Source organism: Hylobates moloch, unplaced genomic scaffold, assembly GCF_009828535.3.
Source record: "Hylobates moloch isolate HMO894 unplaced genomic scaffold, HMol_V3 SCAFFOLD_14, whole genome shotgun sequence".
Taxonomy (NCBI): Eukaryota; Metazoa; Chordata; class Mammalia; order Primates; family Hylobatidae; genus Hylobates; species Hylobates moloch.
In genome coordinates this window covers 60532650-60546904 of record NW_026652289.1, presented here as the reverse complement: position 1 = coordinate 60546904, position 14255 = coordinate 60532650, and the positions used below count along the sequence as shown (strand labels likewise).

Below are 14255 nucleotides of genomic sequence, written 5' to 3'. Positions count from 1 at the left end.
ATTCCAAGATATTTTATAAATATCAAACCATAGTATGACCAAATACACATTGTCATGTGATTTTTTGAGTGCCATAATCACAATTTTAAAAGATATTTCATAAACCTCTGGATATATAAATACTTTTGGGCTAAATGCATCTTAATATATATATTTGTTCTATTTAGACTATTAATAGTAGTCATATGTATTTATGTAAACTATGCAGTAGTATTACTGACTATATATTTTTTCTTTAAAGAAAACATTTGAGTGTTTAGGAATCTAATATTTCTTCTTTGGATATTTACTTTGCTCTTTCTCCAAAAATATTTGGAGAAAATAAAATAAATAATGTTTATTATGTTTGGAAAATTACATTAGATGCATTAACTGCTTCCTGAATTTCCCAGTGACTGATTGAACCCAGATATAGTATTTGCAAATGCCAGACATTTCTCTATTTGCAGATAAAAACAAGAAACTTGAAAGTTTACATCCTTAGAAGGAGAATAACACCATAGTCAACACTAGTAGCCATTTTATAATAATGACTAGTTGGTAACTGGAAACCTCAGTCCAGCATATTGTGTTTGTTATTATGCAGTATAAAGGTTGAAATGCATTTCAAAACATTATCACAAATTGCAAGAAAAGCATGCAGCCAGGAATTAGAGGCAAACGCTAAATGTAAAACATTTTGTTGTCTTTAGCCACTGAGTGCTTAATGTTCATCCAGAAATTGTCTATGCTGTTTGAGATGTTTTCAAAGACTAGCATTTTAAATCCTCTCTTATAATCTCTTAGACATTGTGAGAGGACTCAGCTAACGGTAAATGGTACTTTTTCTAGATATAAGAGGTTTAACAAAGTTTCCATTAGATGAAACATTTTTATGAGGCAGACGAGAGTGTGTTTTATGTTTCATATCCCATTCATTAAAATGTGGTAGATGGTCATAACTGGAACTCTATTCCTAGAAATCCAACCTTGTCATCTTTTGAAATGTTCTTTTTTTTTTTTTTTTTTTTTTGTTGAGACAGAGTTTCACTCTGATCGCCCAGGCTGGAGTGCAGTGGTGCCATCTCAGCTCACCACACCCTCCGCCTCCTGGGTTCAAGTGATTCTCCTGCCTCAGCCTCCCGAGCAGCTGGGATTACAGGCATGCGCCACCACGCCTGGCTAATTTTTTGTATTTTTTAGTAGACACGGGGTTTCTCCCTGTTGGTGAGGCTGGTCTCAAACTCCCAACCTCAGGTGATCAACGCGCCTTGGCCTCCCAAAGTGCTGGGATTACAGGCATGAGCCACCACACCTGGCCCTCTTTTGAAATATTCTGTACCACTGAAATTGCATCCCCATGCCCCAAGTACTTTACGTGAAGCATTAAAAGCAAAAGACAGCCTCTTTATTGCTTCCTTTCTCTTTATTTTCTATAACACATATACCTTCAGCCTCTTGTATTGTTGGGGTAACATATAACCCTTATGTTTCCTTCCAAGAGGGCTACTATAATTCTTTTTCTTTTCAAAATTAGTTTTGTTTTTGTTTTGTTTTGAGACAGGCTCTTGCTCTGTCACCCAGGCTTGAGTGCAGTGGTGCAATCAACGGCTCATGCAGCCTCGACCCCCCGGGCTCAAGCAATTCTCTCACCTGTCTCCCAAGTAGCTGGGACCACAGATACGTGCCACCAGGCCTGGCTAAGTTTTTAAATTTTTCGTAGAGACAGGGTCTCCCTATGTTGCCCAGGCTGGGCAACTTCTGGGCTGAAACTACCCTTCTGCCTCAGCCTCCCAAAGTATGGGGATTACAGGAATGAGCTACCATGCCTGGCCCCAAAATTGGTTAAATTATTATTTTTTCTTTCTTCTCCTTTTTGCCTTTCCCTTGTTAGTAAATTTTTTTTAAAAAGCTACTCAGCTATTTAGACTTTTCACTGTTTTTTAGAGTCCTAATTCTTGTTTTATGTTTTCTTTTTCCAGTTATACTGTTCTCTCTTTAAAATCTCTCCACTACCTATTCATTTTGGAGTATTTCTTCTTGTTTCACTACATTTATGAGATTCAGCAGGGCTTTTATGCAAACAGTGTGCTGATAACTGTACTGGGCATTGGGTATACTAAACAATACCCAGTTTTTGCTCCCCTAAGGATTACAATCTGAGGGGCCAGCTGGTAACTCCGAACCACTCAGATTGCTTCATTCCCTCTGTCTTATTATATGTATTTTCTTTGCTAGGGCATACGTATGCTTCTTACTAGCCAATACTCCGGTGTTGTTTTAAAAGGGTTTCCGACTTTCACTTGATGTAGGTATCTTTCACTCATATCCTGTTAAAGTGGCTCAACTGTACCTTTCTCTTGCATTCTGAAAGCATAGGTGATGATATTCCAAAGGCAATGTGAGGTTTGTGAATTTTGGATACCATTACATCTGTCCATTTCTTCCTGTGGCCTCTGTTAAATGCTATTATGTATACAAATTATTTTCTCATAATTGTTTATAATCTAAATTATACATTGCTTGGTTTTGTTCTTATTTCCAGCACAAAACCTAGAGTTCATTGTGAGATACAACCCCTTTTTTTGTTAACCTTGAGAGTTTAACTGGCTAATGAAAACTGCCAATCTTTCCTTCTTCCAGCATTTTAAGTCTTCCACATCAAGCATCTCCAGTATCCCGCACCCCAAGCCTTCCTGCTGTAGACACAAGCTACATTAATACCTCCCTCATCCAAGACTATAGGCATCCTTTCCACATGACACCCATGCCTTATGACTTACAAGGTGAGTCACTGGTTCTTCTGTATTGTCACATAGCATTATGAATGCCTTTGATCTATAGAGTTCTCTTCTAGGTCAATCTAAGGAAGAACTGGAAGATTGGGCCAACAGGGCCTTCGACCCAGGGAACTGAGAGAAATAATATGCCGTCGTTACAAATACTGACCCATTTCCTTGATTGTACTGTCATTAGTAGCCAGTGTTTTACTCCCAGTGGTAAAACTAGTGCAATAATCTTTAGATTTTGTGAGCTCCTAAGGACTCTGCAAATTGTTTTTGAATGACTGCTAGTATGTGGGTTTGAATTTTGGTATATATGAACATTATTTTTTTTTGCCATGGGGGAAGGAGTCTCGCTCTGTTGCCTGGGCTGGAGCGCAGTGGCACGATCTCAGCTCACTACAACCTCCACCTCCCAGGTTCAAACAGTTCTCCTGCCTCAGCTTCCCGACCAAGTAGCTGGGATTATAGGCGCCCACTACTACACCGGGCTAATTTTTTGTATTTTTAGTAGAGCCAGGGTTTCACTATTTTGGTCAGGCTGGTCTCAAACTCCTGACCTCGTGGTCCTCCTGCCTCGGCCTCCCAAAGTGCTAGGATTATAGGCATGAGCCACCACGCCCAGCCCTATGAACATTATTTATTGTACCCTGACTTTAGTTGTAATGCAACAGGCATTGTGGGTAACTATGTTGTGTTATGTTTTAGATAATGGTGAGTTGAGACATTTGAAAGTTTTAGCTTTTATTCTAATGAATTTGATCCTTTAAAAAAATTTTTTTTTAAATTTTGTGGGTACATACTAGGTGTATACATTTATCTGATCCTTCTTTTTAAAAGCAGTTTGAAATGTCAGTATACTCATTTGTATATTTTGAGTTCATAATCATTTATATTATCAAAAAGAATTGTTTTTCATATATCTTTGTAGCATAATTTGAATATTAGTCATATAATCTAAGAACTTTTTTATTAAAAAAGCCATATATGCTCATTGTAGAAAATTCAACACAGAAACATAAAGTGAAAGTTTCCCTCTACCTATCCCCCAACCCCACTCCCCGGAAGTTACAGCTACTGTGTGTGTGTGTGTGTGTGTGTGTGTGTGTGTCGGAGTTTTGCTCTTATTGCTCAGGCTGGAGTGCAATGGCGCGATCTCGGCTCACTGCAACCTCTGCCCCCCGGGTTCAAGCAATTCTCCTGCCTCAGCCTTCCAAGTAGCTGGGATTACAGGCACGTGCCACCACACCTGGCTAATTTTGTATTTTTAGTAGAGACGGGGTTTCACCATGTTGGTCAGGCTGGTCTCAAACTCCCGAGCTCAGGTGATTCGCCTGCCTTCGCCTCCCAAAGTGCTGGGATTACAGGCATGAGCCACCACGGCCGGCCAGTTACAGCTACTCTTAACAGTTGGTTAGATATCTTTCTATACCTTTTTTTCTACATGTATGAAACGCACTGTCACTATCAAGAACAACAGTGCTATGCATTTTGTAAGCCTTCATGTTGTAATCGGTTATAATGTAGACAGTGAGTAGATGCCCAGAGTATCTGTGGTGTTGTAATGTATTTATCTACAGCTGCGTGTTTTACTTTTCCCCGTTTAGATATCATAATGAAACATTTAATTCATGCTTGTTTACTTGCTTTTCATCACATTACACATTGGGTGATCTAGAAAAGAATGTTAATTGGAAGGGGCCTCCTTGCAGTGAATCCTCAGCAGCCAGGTATCAGAGCTGTTCCTTCTTGTATAATAGTAGCCAGTTTTCAGGCACTCAAATCTCTTCTCGTCTCATGCCATTGCAGTCTGTCAGTTGAATCTGATAGCAAATGAGCAAATTTAAGAAAGAGAAAAATCAGTACTACAACTTACTTAACCTAACTCTTTCAACTTCAAACTTTCTCACCTGCAAAATGAGGGAAAAACTAATTACATACCTCATGAAATGCTTGTGAGGAGTAACTTAGAGCAGATTGAAAGTTTCCTTAAGAGGAGTCGAGAGCATTTGTTAAAAGTACTATGCCAGTTTAAGTATCAGTGTTAGATTTGACAGAGTAGTAATGGCCCCAGATCCCCCAAATGGGGTCACGGAGAAGACAAATCATTGCCAAAGCTTAGTTTTGAGCCTTAGTAATCTAAAGAAGGGAGAGACATAAAACATTTAGCTCAACTCTTCATGTTTAAATAAAATTCTGAGTGACGTAGCATTTAAGACTTGTATTTGTTTTTGAAGTATTGGGGCATTTGGAAGAGTTTTTCCTTCTTTTTCTTTTAAACTGAAAAATTTTTTCTTCCGCAGGATTAGATTTCTTTCCTTTCTTATCAGGAGACAATCAGGTATGTTATGAAAAATTTACTATTATTTTAATTGTACATTAAAAATACAGTCATGCGCCGCATAATGACATTTTGGTCAATGACAGGCCATATATGCATTCCATAAGATTATAATGGAGCTGAAAAATTCCTACATCAGTTATAGCCATGGTAACATTGTAGCACAAGGCATTACTCACATGTTTGTGGTGTTGCTGGTGTGAACAAACCTATGCTGTCAGTCATGTAAAAGTATCACACGTATAATTATGTACAATATAATGATAAACTATGTTACTGGTTTATGCATTTACTATATTTTTTATTGTTATTTTAGAGTGTACCTCTACTTTTTTTTTTTTAAAGTTTGCTGTAAAACAGTGTGCCATGTTATTCCAGGACAGCCTCATACATCCCAGTTTGCCACATCTCTTGATTGCATCATTTCCTCTTGTGCTTGATTAAAATCTTGTCTCGTTTTGTTCATCATGGCCCCTAAGCATACAAAATCCACAGCTAATGTTGCCAGTAAGCGGTCACATTGAGTGATTGACATGGGAAAAAATTAAGTGATTAAGGACGATGAAAGTGAAAGATCAGTGACAGTTAATGCTCCGCGGTCAGGCAGTCCCATTCTACCATAGCTACAGTCTTAAAGAACAAGAACAAAGTGATAGAAGCTATTAAAGGATCTGCTTTGTTGAAGGCAACAAGACTAACAAAAATTTGAGAAGGGCCTGTATCAGATACGGAGAAACTTGTAGTGACCTGGATTGAAGACCAGACACAGAAACATATCCCTCTCAGCACCATAATGATCATGGCCAAAGCAAAAAGTTTGTTTGCAATGTTTAAAGAAAAGACTGGACCCAACTACACTGTTAAATGTACTGCTAGCTCTGGGTGGTTTAAACGATTGAAGAATCATTATTCATTATGTAATATCAAAGTGAGTGGAGAGTCTGCAAATGCAGATGTGAAGGCAACTGAAGAAATTTTGGAAACTCTAGATAAGCTGATTATGAAGGAAGATTACTTGCCAGACAAATTTTCAATATGCATGAAACCTCCCTATTCTGGAAGTAAATGCCTGAAAGGACTTTCATCCATAAAGAAGCCAAGTCAATGCTAGGTTTCTAGGCTTTTAAGGACTAGATAACAGTCTTGCTTGGGGCCGTATTGCAGGCTACAAATTGAAACCCTTTGTGATCTGGCACAGTGAGAACTCCAGAGCCTTCAAGCATGTCAGCAAGCACACACTGCTCCTGTGTACTACAGGAGCAATAAGAAGTCATCGATGACCCAGCTCTTCTTCCAGAATGTCCTCCTGAATTGCTATGCCAGCAAAATGGAGAAGTACTGTTTAGAGAGTAACATACTTTTCAAGATTATGATTTTTGTTGATAATGCTCCCACACATCCTCATTTGATTGGTGATCTTCATCCCAATATCAAAGTGTTGTGTCTCCTTCCATATACCACCTCTTTGATCCATCCAGTGAATCAAGGAGTTGTAGCAGTTTTTAAGGCCTATTAAAAGATCCTGAGGAGGATCTTTGCCCAGGCTATTGCTGCAACCGAAAAACACTGAGAAGACACTGATGCAATTCTGGAAGGTTTACAACAGCTATGGCTGCATCAAGAACCTTGCTTGGGCATGGACTGATGTCACCAAGGAGTTTATGAATGACATCTAGAAGACACTGAAGAAGTTTATTCATGACTTCAAAGAATCTGCGAAGGATGAAGAGGTTGCAGAAATGGACAAGGCTGTGGTTGAGATGGCAAACAACTTTAACCTAGATGTAGATGAGGATGACATTGAGAAGCTCCTAGAGGTGGTTCCTGAGGAATTGACTGAGATGCTGTTGGAACTGGAACAGGAACACGTAGCTGAAGATGCAAGAGAAAAGGAAACTGCAGGAGACAAAAAGGAAGAAACTCCAAGAAAATTCACAGTGAAAGGTTTAGCAGAAGCTTTTGCAGACCTCGACAAGCTCCTTAAAAAATTTAAAAACATGGGCTCTGGCCGGGCGCGGTGGCTCACACCTACAGTCCCAGCACTTTGGGAGGCCAAAGCGGTTGAGGCCAGGAGTTCGAGACCAGCCTGACCAACATGGTGAAACCCCGTCTCTACTAAAAATACAAAATTTAGCTGGGCGTGGTGGTGCATGCCTGTAATCCCAGCCACTCGGGAGGCTGAGGCAGAAGAATCACTTGAACCTGGGAGGCAGAGGTTGCAGTGAGCCGAGATTACGTGCACCACTGCACTCCAACCTGGGCGGCAAAGCGAGACTCCATCTCAAAAAAAAAAAGAAAAAAAAAAAACAAAACATGGGCCCTAACAATGAAAGGTTTTCATTAATAGAGAGGAATGTTTATGGTACATTGTCTACATACAAGCAAATCTATGATAAAAAAGAAACAAACCAAGCCAAACACCATGGACATATTTCTGAAGAGTGACACCTCCTTAAGAAGAGCCTCAGGCAGGTCCTTCAGTGGGTGTTCCAGAAGATTGTTGTCATAGCAAATGACAGCTCCATGCGTGTTATTTTCCCTGAAATGACAGTGCCATGCGTGTTATTTTCCCTGAAGACCATGCAGTGGGACAAGCTGTGCAGGTGGAAGACAGTGACGTCAATGACCCTGACCTCCCTGTGTAGGCCTAGGCTAATGTGTTGTGTGTGTCTTCATTTTTAACAAAAAAGTTAAGAAGTAAAAAATATTTTAAAATGTTAAAAATAGAAACTCACAGGATAAGGATATAAAGAAGGAAATATTTTTGTTCGGCTGTACAATGTACTTGTGTTTTAAATTAAGTGTTGTTACAACAGTCAAAGTTTTAAAAAATTAAAGTTTATAAAGTAAAATTAGTTAGCTAATGTTAATTTATTATTGAAGAAAGAAAAATATTTTTAACACATTTAGTGTGGCCATAATGTACAGTGTTTATAAAGTCTACAGTAGTGTATAATAATGTCCTATGCCTCACATTCACTCACCATTCACTCACTGGCTCACCCAGAGCAACTTCCAGTACTGCAGGCTCCATTCATGGTAAGTGCCCTATACAGGTGTATCATTTTTTAATCTTTTATACCATATTTTTACTGTACCTCTTCTATGTTTAGATACACACATACTTAGCGTTGTGTTACAATTGCCTATGGCATTCAGCACAGTAACATGCTGTACAGGTTTGTAGCCTGGGAGCAGTAGGCCAGACCACACAGCCTAGGTGTGTAGTAGGCTCTACCGTCTAGGTTTGTGCAAGCACACTCTGTGATGTTTGCACAACCACAAAACTGCCTACTGATGCATTTCTCAAAACACATCCATGTCGTTAAGCGACGCATGACTGTATTTAAAAGTATAATGTATAGCCGAGAGAAAGATAAATTTCCTTGGAAAACTTAGAGTAATCATACCCATTACCATTATGGGCTTTAAAATTTAAATAAAAATTCTTACTTTCAGTGGTGCCTGAGTGTATAATAAGAACAGTGTCTGTTGGTTTCCAGTACTGTTTTATAAAGAAACATGGCAGTGAGTCATATTGACTGATAGATTTCTTGGCTAAGTATCTCCTTACTAGCAAGAGCGTGGACTGTCTGCCCCTCCTACTGCTTCTGAGCATATGCTTCTTGGGAAATAGAATTGATAATTGCTTGCAATACAAACTAAAACAAAAAACAATAAAATTTTTATTTTGTTTTTCCTCCAGTTTCAGATACAAAAATGTCTTCTCAAGATCAATGCTCCAGTCCTTACATAAGGCCATTTGATTTTGCAAAATGTCTTAGTAAATATTTCAGAAACCCTAGATACTCAGGCTATCTTAAATTTAGGGCTGTGTTCCACTGAGGAGAAAAATGTATTAATTTGGAAGTATAATTAACATTTTTGTGTCTTTTGTTTCCCCTCCCTAGCATTACAACACCTCCTTGCTTGCCGCTGCAGCAGCAGCAGTTTCAGATGATCAAGACCTCCTACACTCGTCTCGGTTTTTCCCGTATACCTCCTCACAGATGTTTCTTGATCAGTTAAGTGCAGGAGGCAGTACTTCTCTGCCAACCACCAATGGAAGCAGTAGTGGCAGTAACAGCAGCCTGGTTTCTTCCAACAGCCTAAGGGAGAGCCATAGCCACACAGTCACAAACAGGAGCAGCACGGACACGGCATCCATCTTTGGCATCATACCAGACATTATTTCATTGGACTGATTCCCAGGCCCTGCTGCTCCCATCCCCACCCCAGATCAAATGAACTTGGCAGAAAGAAGAGAACTTTGTGCTCTGTTTTACCTTACTCTGTTTAGAAAAGTATACAAGCGTGTTTTTTTCCTTTTTTTAGGGAAAAAATTAAAAGAAATGTACAGAGAACAAAACTATATTTTCAGTTTTACTTTTGTATATAAATCTAAGACTGCCTGTGTGATAAAACACTTGTTTAAAAAAAAAAAAGGAAAGAAAAGAAAAAAGAAAAACAAGCACCCACAAACCACCTTCAGTTCATTTTTTTCTGGATTCTGAAGATTTTTCATCATTTGTCCTATGGTTTTGGTTTTATTTGACTTCAATGGCATTATTTTATTTGCAATAACAGAAAAGGAATTGCATGTATGAAGTTTTCAATTGTGGGCTTTTCTTTGTTGTGGGGAGGGGGTCGGGGGATAGTTTGATTTCCATTTTCTGAAAACGACAGACTTGGATTCTGTTTGTGTGTGCATATTTTATCCAGCCTTAAGTTATAAAGCTCATCTGTCACGCTGCATTCCCTGTGTATTTTCAGGACATGGCTCGTGGGTGTGTGTGTTCATTGTGTGCGTCTGTATGTATTTTTCTGTCATCACTGTTCCCTCTCCTCCCGAGTGTGCATTCAGTTAATATAATCAGTTGCTTGCTTCTTTCAAAGTGCTTTGAAGGTCTTGAACTCACGTGTGAGCATCTTTATCAACTATCCCAATTGCATGTTCTCCATCACATATTCTCTTATTTGCTCTGTACCCCCTGAGAATATGTTTTAGAGATATTGGAATAAAGCTGTCTGGGTAAGGAGTAGGCTTAGCCGACCTATGAATAATACACTTTAGTCTAGTTCTTTATTCTAAATCTGGATTGCCAGTATTGTGTATTTAAACCAAGTCTGTGAATACCTGCTTTTTTTGGCCACAGAGTAACAAGTAAGTTTTCAGGTAAGATCTTCATACCAAAGTAGGAAGTAAAAATAGCTTAGAAAGCCCTGTCAGGTGTTTTGTGCAGCTGACAGAGGTAATGTTACATCACCTCAAAAAGAAAGATACACAGTCAGTTATCCTAAAAATAAATTGTTTGGAAAGTACAATGCACCACATTTTTGTAGAAGTCTACTATTTGATAAACAGTTGAAATTCAAGATGTGTTTGACCCTTAGTTATTTTTACTCTTTGGTTCTGAGTATACCTATTTTCTTAGCCTATCTACCTTGTTTATCTTTTTCTTCACCTTTTAAGAAGTATGACATAGGAAAGTCATTTTTTTTTAGAATTCATGGATCAGTCTGATCTACTCTTATTCATAATGGAACATGTAAATATACTGAAAACTGTTTTTCAGGAGAGAAATATGAGTTGGAGGGAAGGAAGAGTGGTTCTACTTATGTTCCAAAATCCTCATCAGAGAAGGTATGATGTTCTCAGGTGTGGAAAATATTTTTTAGTTGATTGAGAATGCAGGTTTAACAGAAAAGATAAAGAAGGGGCATAATGATTTTCCGGTTTTCCAGACTGGATTTTCTTACAACTGTTAATGTTCTCAGAGTTGATGAAGGACCACCTTTGTGTATACACTTGTAGTTTTAAACCTTGCATTGGTAACAAAATGATCAACTTTAATCCAGGTGGAATTCAAGATGGCTGTACTTCAGTTGTATGATAAAATTAATGGTTCTCATGACTGTGTGGCATCTAAAATTAATGTTTTTATAGCATCTCTCTGCCACTAAATTGTTGACTTGAATTTTGGGAAAAAAAAAGTTGGTGTTGATATGTATATGTGTGTGTGTATATATGTATTTATAAACAAGTGTGTTTGAGTAACAAGTGAGTTTCATAGTCTTCCCCTACGCATGTGTATTCCACACACAAATGGCTGAGTTGTAGTCATAAAACAATTTGCAATAAAAAAAAAAAGATTGTCAGTTAACCAGGAAACAAACAGTTATGTTTTTTAATGAATCTGGCATTACAGTGAGCAAATGTCTTATTAATTTAGGCTAATTTCTAATAGTACCATAATTTGTGTCTAAATTTCTATTGGGGTAGAAATTACTAAAATTGTGGGGAGTTTTTTCTGATTTTTACATTGCTTTAGGAAACATTTTTACTAATTCAGCTGTCTTAGGTAAAATGAATAGTTTTCTTCCTGTTTTATGTGTCATTGTTAGTGGTCTCAAAATTCTGATCAGTAACTAACTTTGTGTATGATGCTGAATTACAAACTGTTTGAATGATCCAGTTGAAAACATATCCCTCTACTTTCTTCAGTCCAGTTGTAGAGAAGGTTAATTTCCCTCAGTGTCCCACATTATACCAACCTAAGAGAAGAACAGGTAATGGGGAGAAATAAACATATGGTGGTTTCAGTGGTTTTGGTCATGTGTCCACAGGAGAAACTAACCATTCAGTTGTCTTAATTTTAGTTCATTCCACCCTGTGAGGAGTTTGTTTCCATCAGTTGTTGACTTTCCAAAATGTTGCATTAATAGTTGTCACTCTGTTGGTCTCATGGTCAATATCAATCACACTTTCATGATCTCTACTAATTATTAGTAGAGTCTTGTACTATGTCTTTAACTCCTAAGTTTAAGGAAAAGCACATAGTCACTTCATCTCTTTTTTTCTTAGCCTACCCCTAACTACCCAACCCATCCCAACATTGACATGCTATCTATCTATCTGTGGACAATTAGTTCTCAGAATCTAGTCAAGTTGCCATCATCCCCCTTGCCTTGGCCGTTCATAGTAGGTATGCATATGTTTGTTTCTGTACAGTACTGTGTGTGTGTGTGTATATATATATACATCTGTATGCACACATCTTTGATAAAATAGCTATTTGACTAGCAGGGTTAAAGTGGCTTTTAATTACTTCGTGAGCGTTACTGGATACATCATCTTAAAAAAGAAATCTGAACCAGAACCATGCCACGCTTGGTTGACTATTTTGAGCATTAAAATTGCTTTACTAATTGTTTAGACATTATCACAATTCTGTATCTTTACTGACTTAGGAAAGATTCACGTAAGCTCTGAAAAATCTGATTGCTTGGCAGATTTTCCTTTGAGTCAAGTGTCTGAAATGGGATGGAAATATATCCTAACTCTAAATTAATGTGGAAAGAGCATTTTTTAAAACAATTTCAATTTTAAATACATAAAACTTTCAAGATCTTCAGGACTTTTTAAAGCACATTTGCAATTAATTATTTTAGTAAGAATTTTGTTTTATCAATATATGTTGAATTCTGTTTTTTAATTAAACACAAAGCTTAGATTTCAGAAAGAGAGAGGGAAAATAGCTGGTGGTCCCAGAGTGTGCTGCTGTTGTTTAACAAAGGGGAAAATGTATATAAACAGATAAAGTTACCATAAATTCCATGAACTTAAATCTGTGATTCATTGCCTTAAAACTTTCTCTCTTAGAATTTCCATACCGCATGCCAAACCAGTAAAATGGCTTTTAAAAATGTATAGTAGACAATGTCAGTTTGTATAAAAGTACCAAGTGAAAATATTTATTACATGCATTGGAAAAAAATTGTTTACCTATTGAATGTTACCTGTTTATGTAGAGCTCTTTAGATGTAATAAAAGAAAAGCCTTCAGTTAATTTGTCTGCTGTAAAATAACACTGCTGGATGTTCACAGGGACAATCCCTATGAGACAAGTGATAATGGTTTGTGCTTCCAAAGCACCTTTCATCCAGAGATTTCAAAGCATGACAAGTAACTAATTTTCTTGCAGCATGCTTTGAGGTAAGTAATGAATATATAGCCGTCATTTCCCTTTCTTGTTGAAATATGGCTAGCTCTTTAATAAATCACAGCATCTGTTTAGTATAAGTCTGTTTAGTATCTGCAGTTTGAATGCTAAGAGCACCGTGGCCCTCTTGTAAACAACACTAGGTGCTAGAGAAACCAGCTGGAATTTCAGGAATGAGCTTGAAACCAGGACAGGAGTAAGGTAACAGCCCTTCCTCGGGTAGAAGTTTGAATCAAACACTTAACAGGATCTTAGACTCTGGACCACTGAATCCCTTGAGGAGCAGGGAGTCCGTGAAGACAGCTGTGTGTTTTTGGCAAGTTATACTTCAGATTCCTGTTTGTTAGGCAAATGAGATTCATAAAACTTGCTTTAAAACCATACTGGGACTACTCAGTGATAAATATAGGAAAGCTTTGACGGAAAGTACCCTCATTTATTATAGCCAGAACTCGCTCTTCCTGTCCCATCTAAATCATTGGTATCTATCTATCTCCCATCTAATCTTTGGTATTCCAGGTTGGCTGTGGAGGATTTACTTCCTAATGTCCATGACTGGAGCTCAAAAGAGGTGTGGGCCTAGGACCTTTGAGCTTTGCCTGAAAGTGACTGACAGCAGTTCTCTCGGCGGGGCCAGCATCTAACCGGCCCTCTGGTGGATTTACCATGAAGGTAATGAAGTTTAAGCACCAGGACCCCTCACTTGTTCTGGTCCTAGGAGCAGCCCCAGAAATTCTGCATTTCTGTTTTTGTATTCTTAAGGCAGCCAAATCTTGTAAACCTCAGACCCCAAAAAACATCTGCTCCTACACTGTGCGGACCTGGGCTTCCCAGCCAGATGGTCACAAGTTCACCTAGTTGGCATTTGGACCATTTATTTACCCTCACCACCACAAAACTCTTCTCTGGCTCCTAGGAATTCCTACTTACTCTCCTCGCAGTTAGGCTTGGGGAAATGAGAATCTCCTTCCTCAGGGCCTTGTTTGGGTCTGAAGCCACACAGCATCGTTGAGACAGTTGCACTAACACTACAACTCTTGTTCCCTGCAGTTTTCCCTGTGCGCAGTGCCTAGTGAAAGCTTTGTGTCTTGTACATCCTCCCAAAAGACACATCCCATTTGATTTGGTTTTCTTCTGCTTTAGCCACTG

At 38.4% G+C, this 14255-nt stretch overlaps 1 protein-coding gene across 5 annotated transcripts in view; it reads left to right on the top strand.

The window, feature by feature from the left end:
- Window positions 1–12953, top strand: part of PIAS1 (protein inhibitor of activated STAT 1) — a 228363-nt gene extending 215410 nt beyond the window's left edge. For all 5 annotated transcript variants that reach the window (XM_058427857.1, XM_032175708.2, XM_058427859.1 and 2 more), the window contains exons 12-14: window positions 2623–2765; window positions 5066–5103; window positions 9015–12953. In XM_058427857.1, coding sequence (XP_058283840.1) covers window positions 2623–2765; window positions 5066–5103; window positions 9015–9308 — 475 coding nt within the window. In that variant the 3' untranslated portion in view covers window positions 9309–12953. The remainder of the gene's footprint in view (window positions 1–2622; window positions 2766–5065; window positions 5104–9014) is intronic.
- The last annotated feature ends 1302 nt before the right edge of the window (window positions 12954–14255 follow it).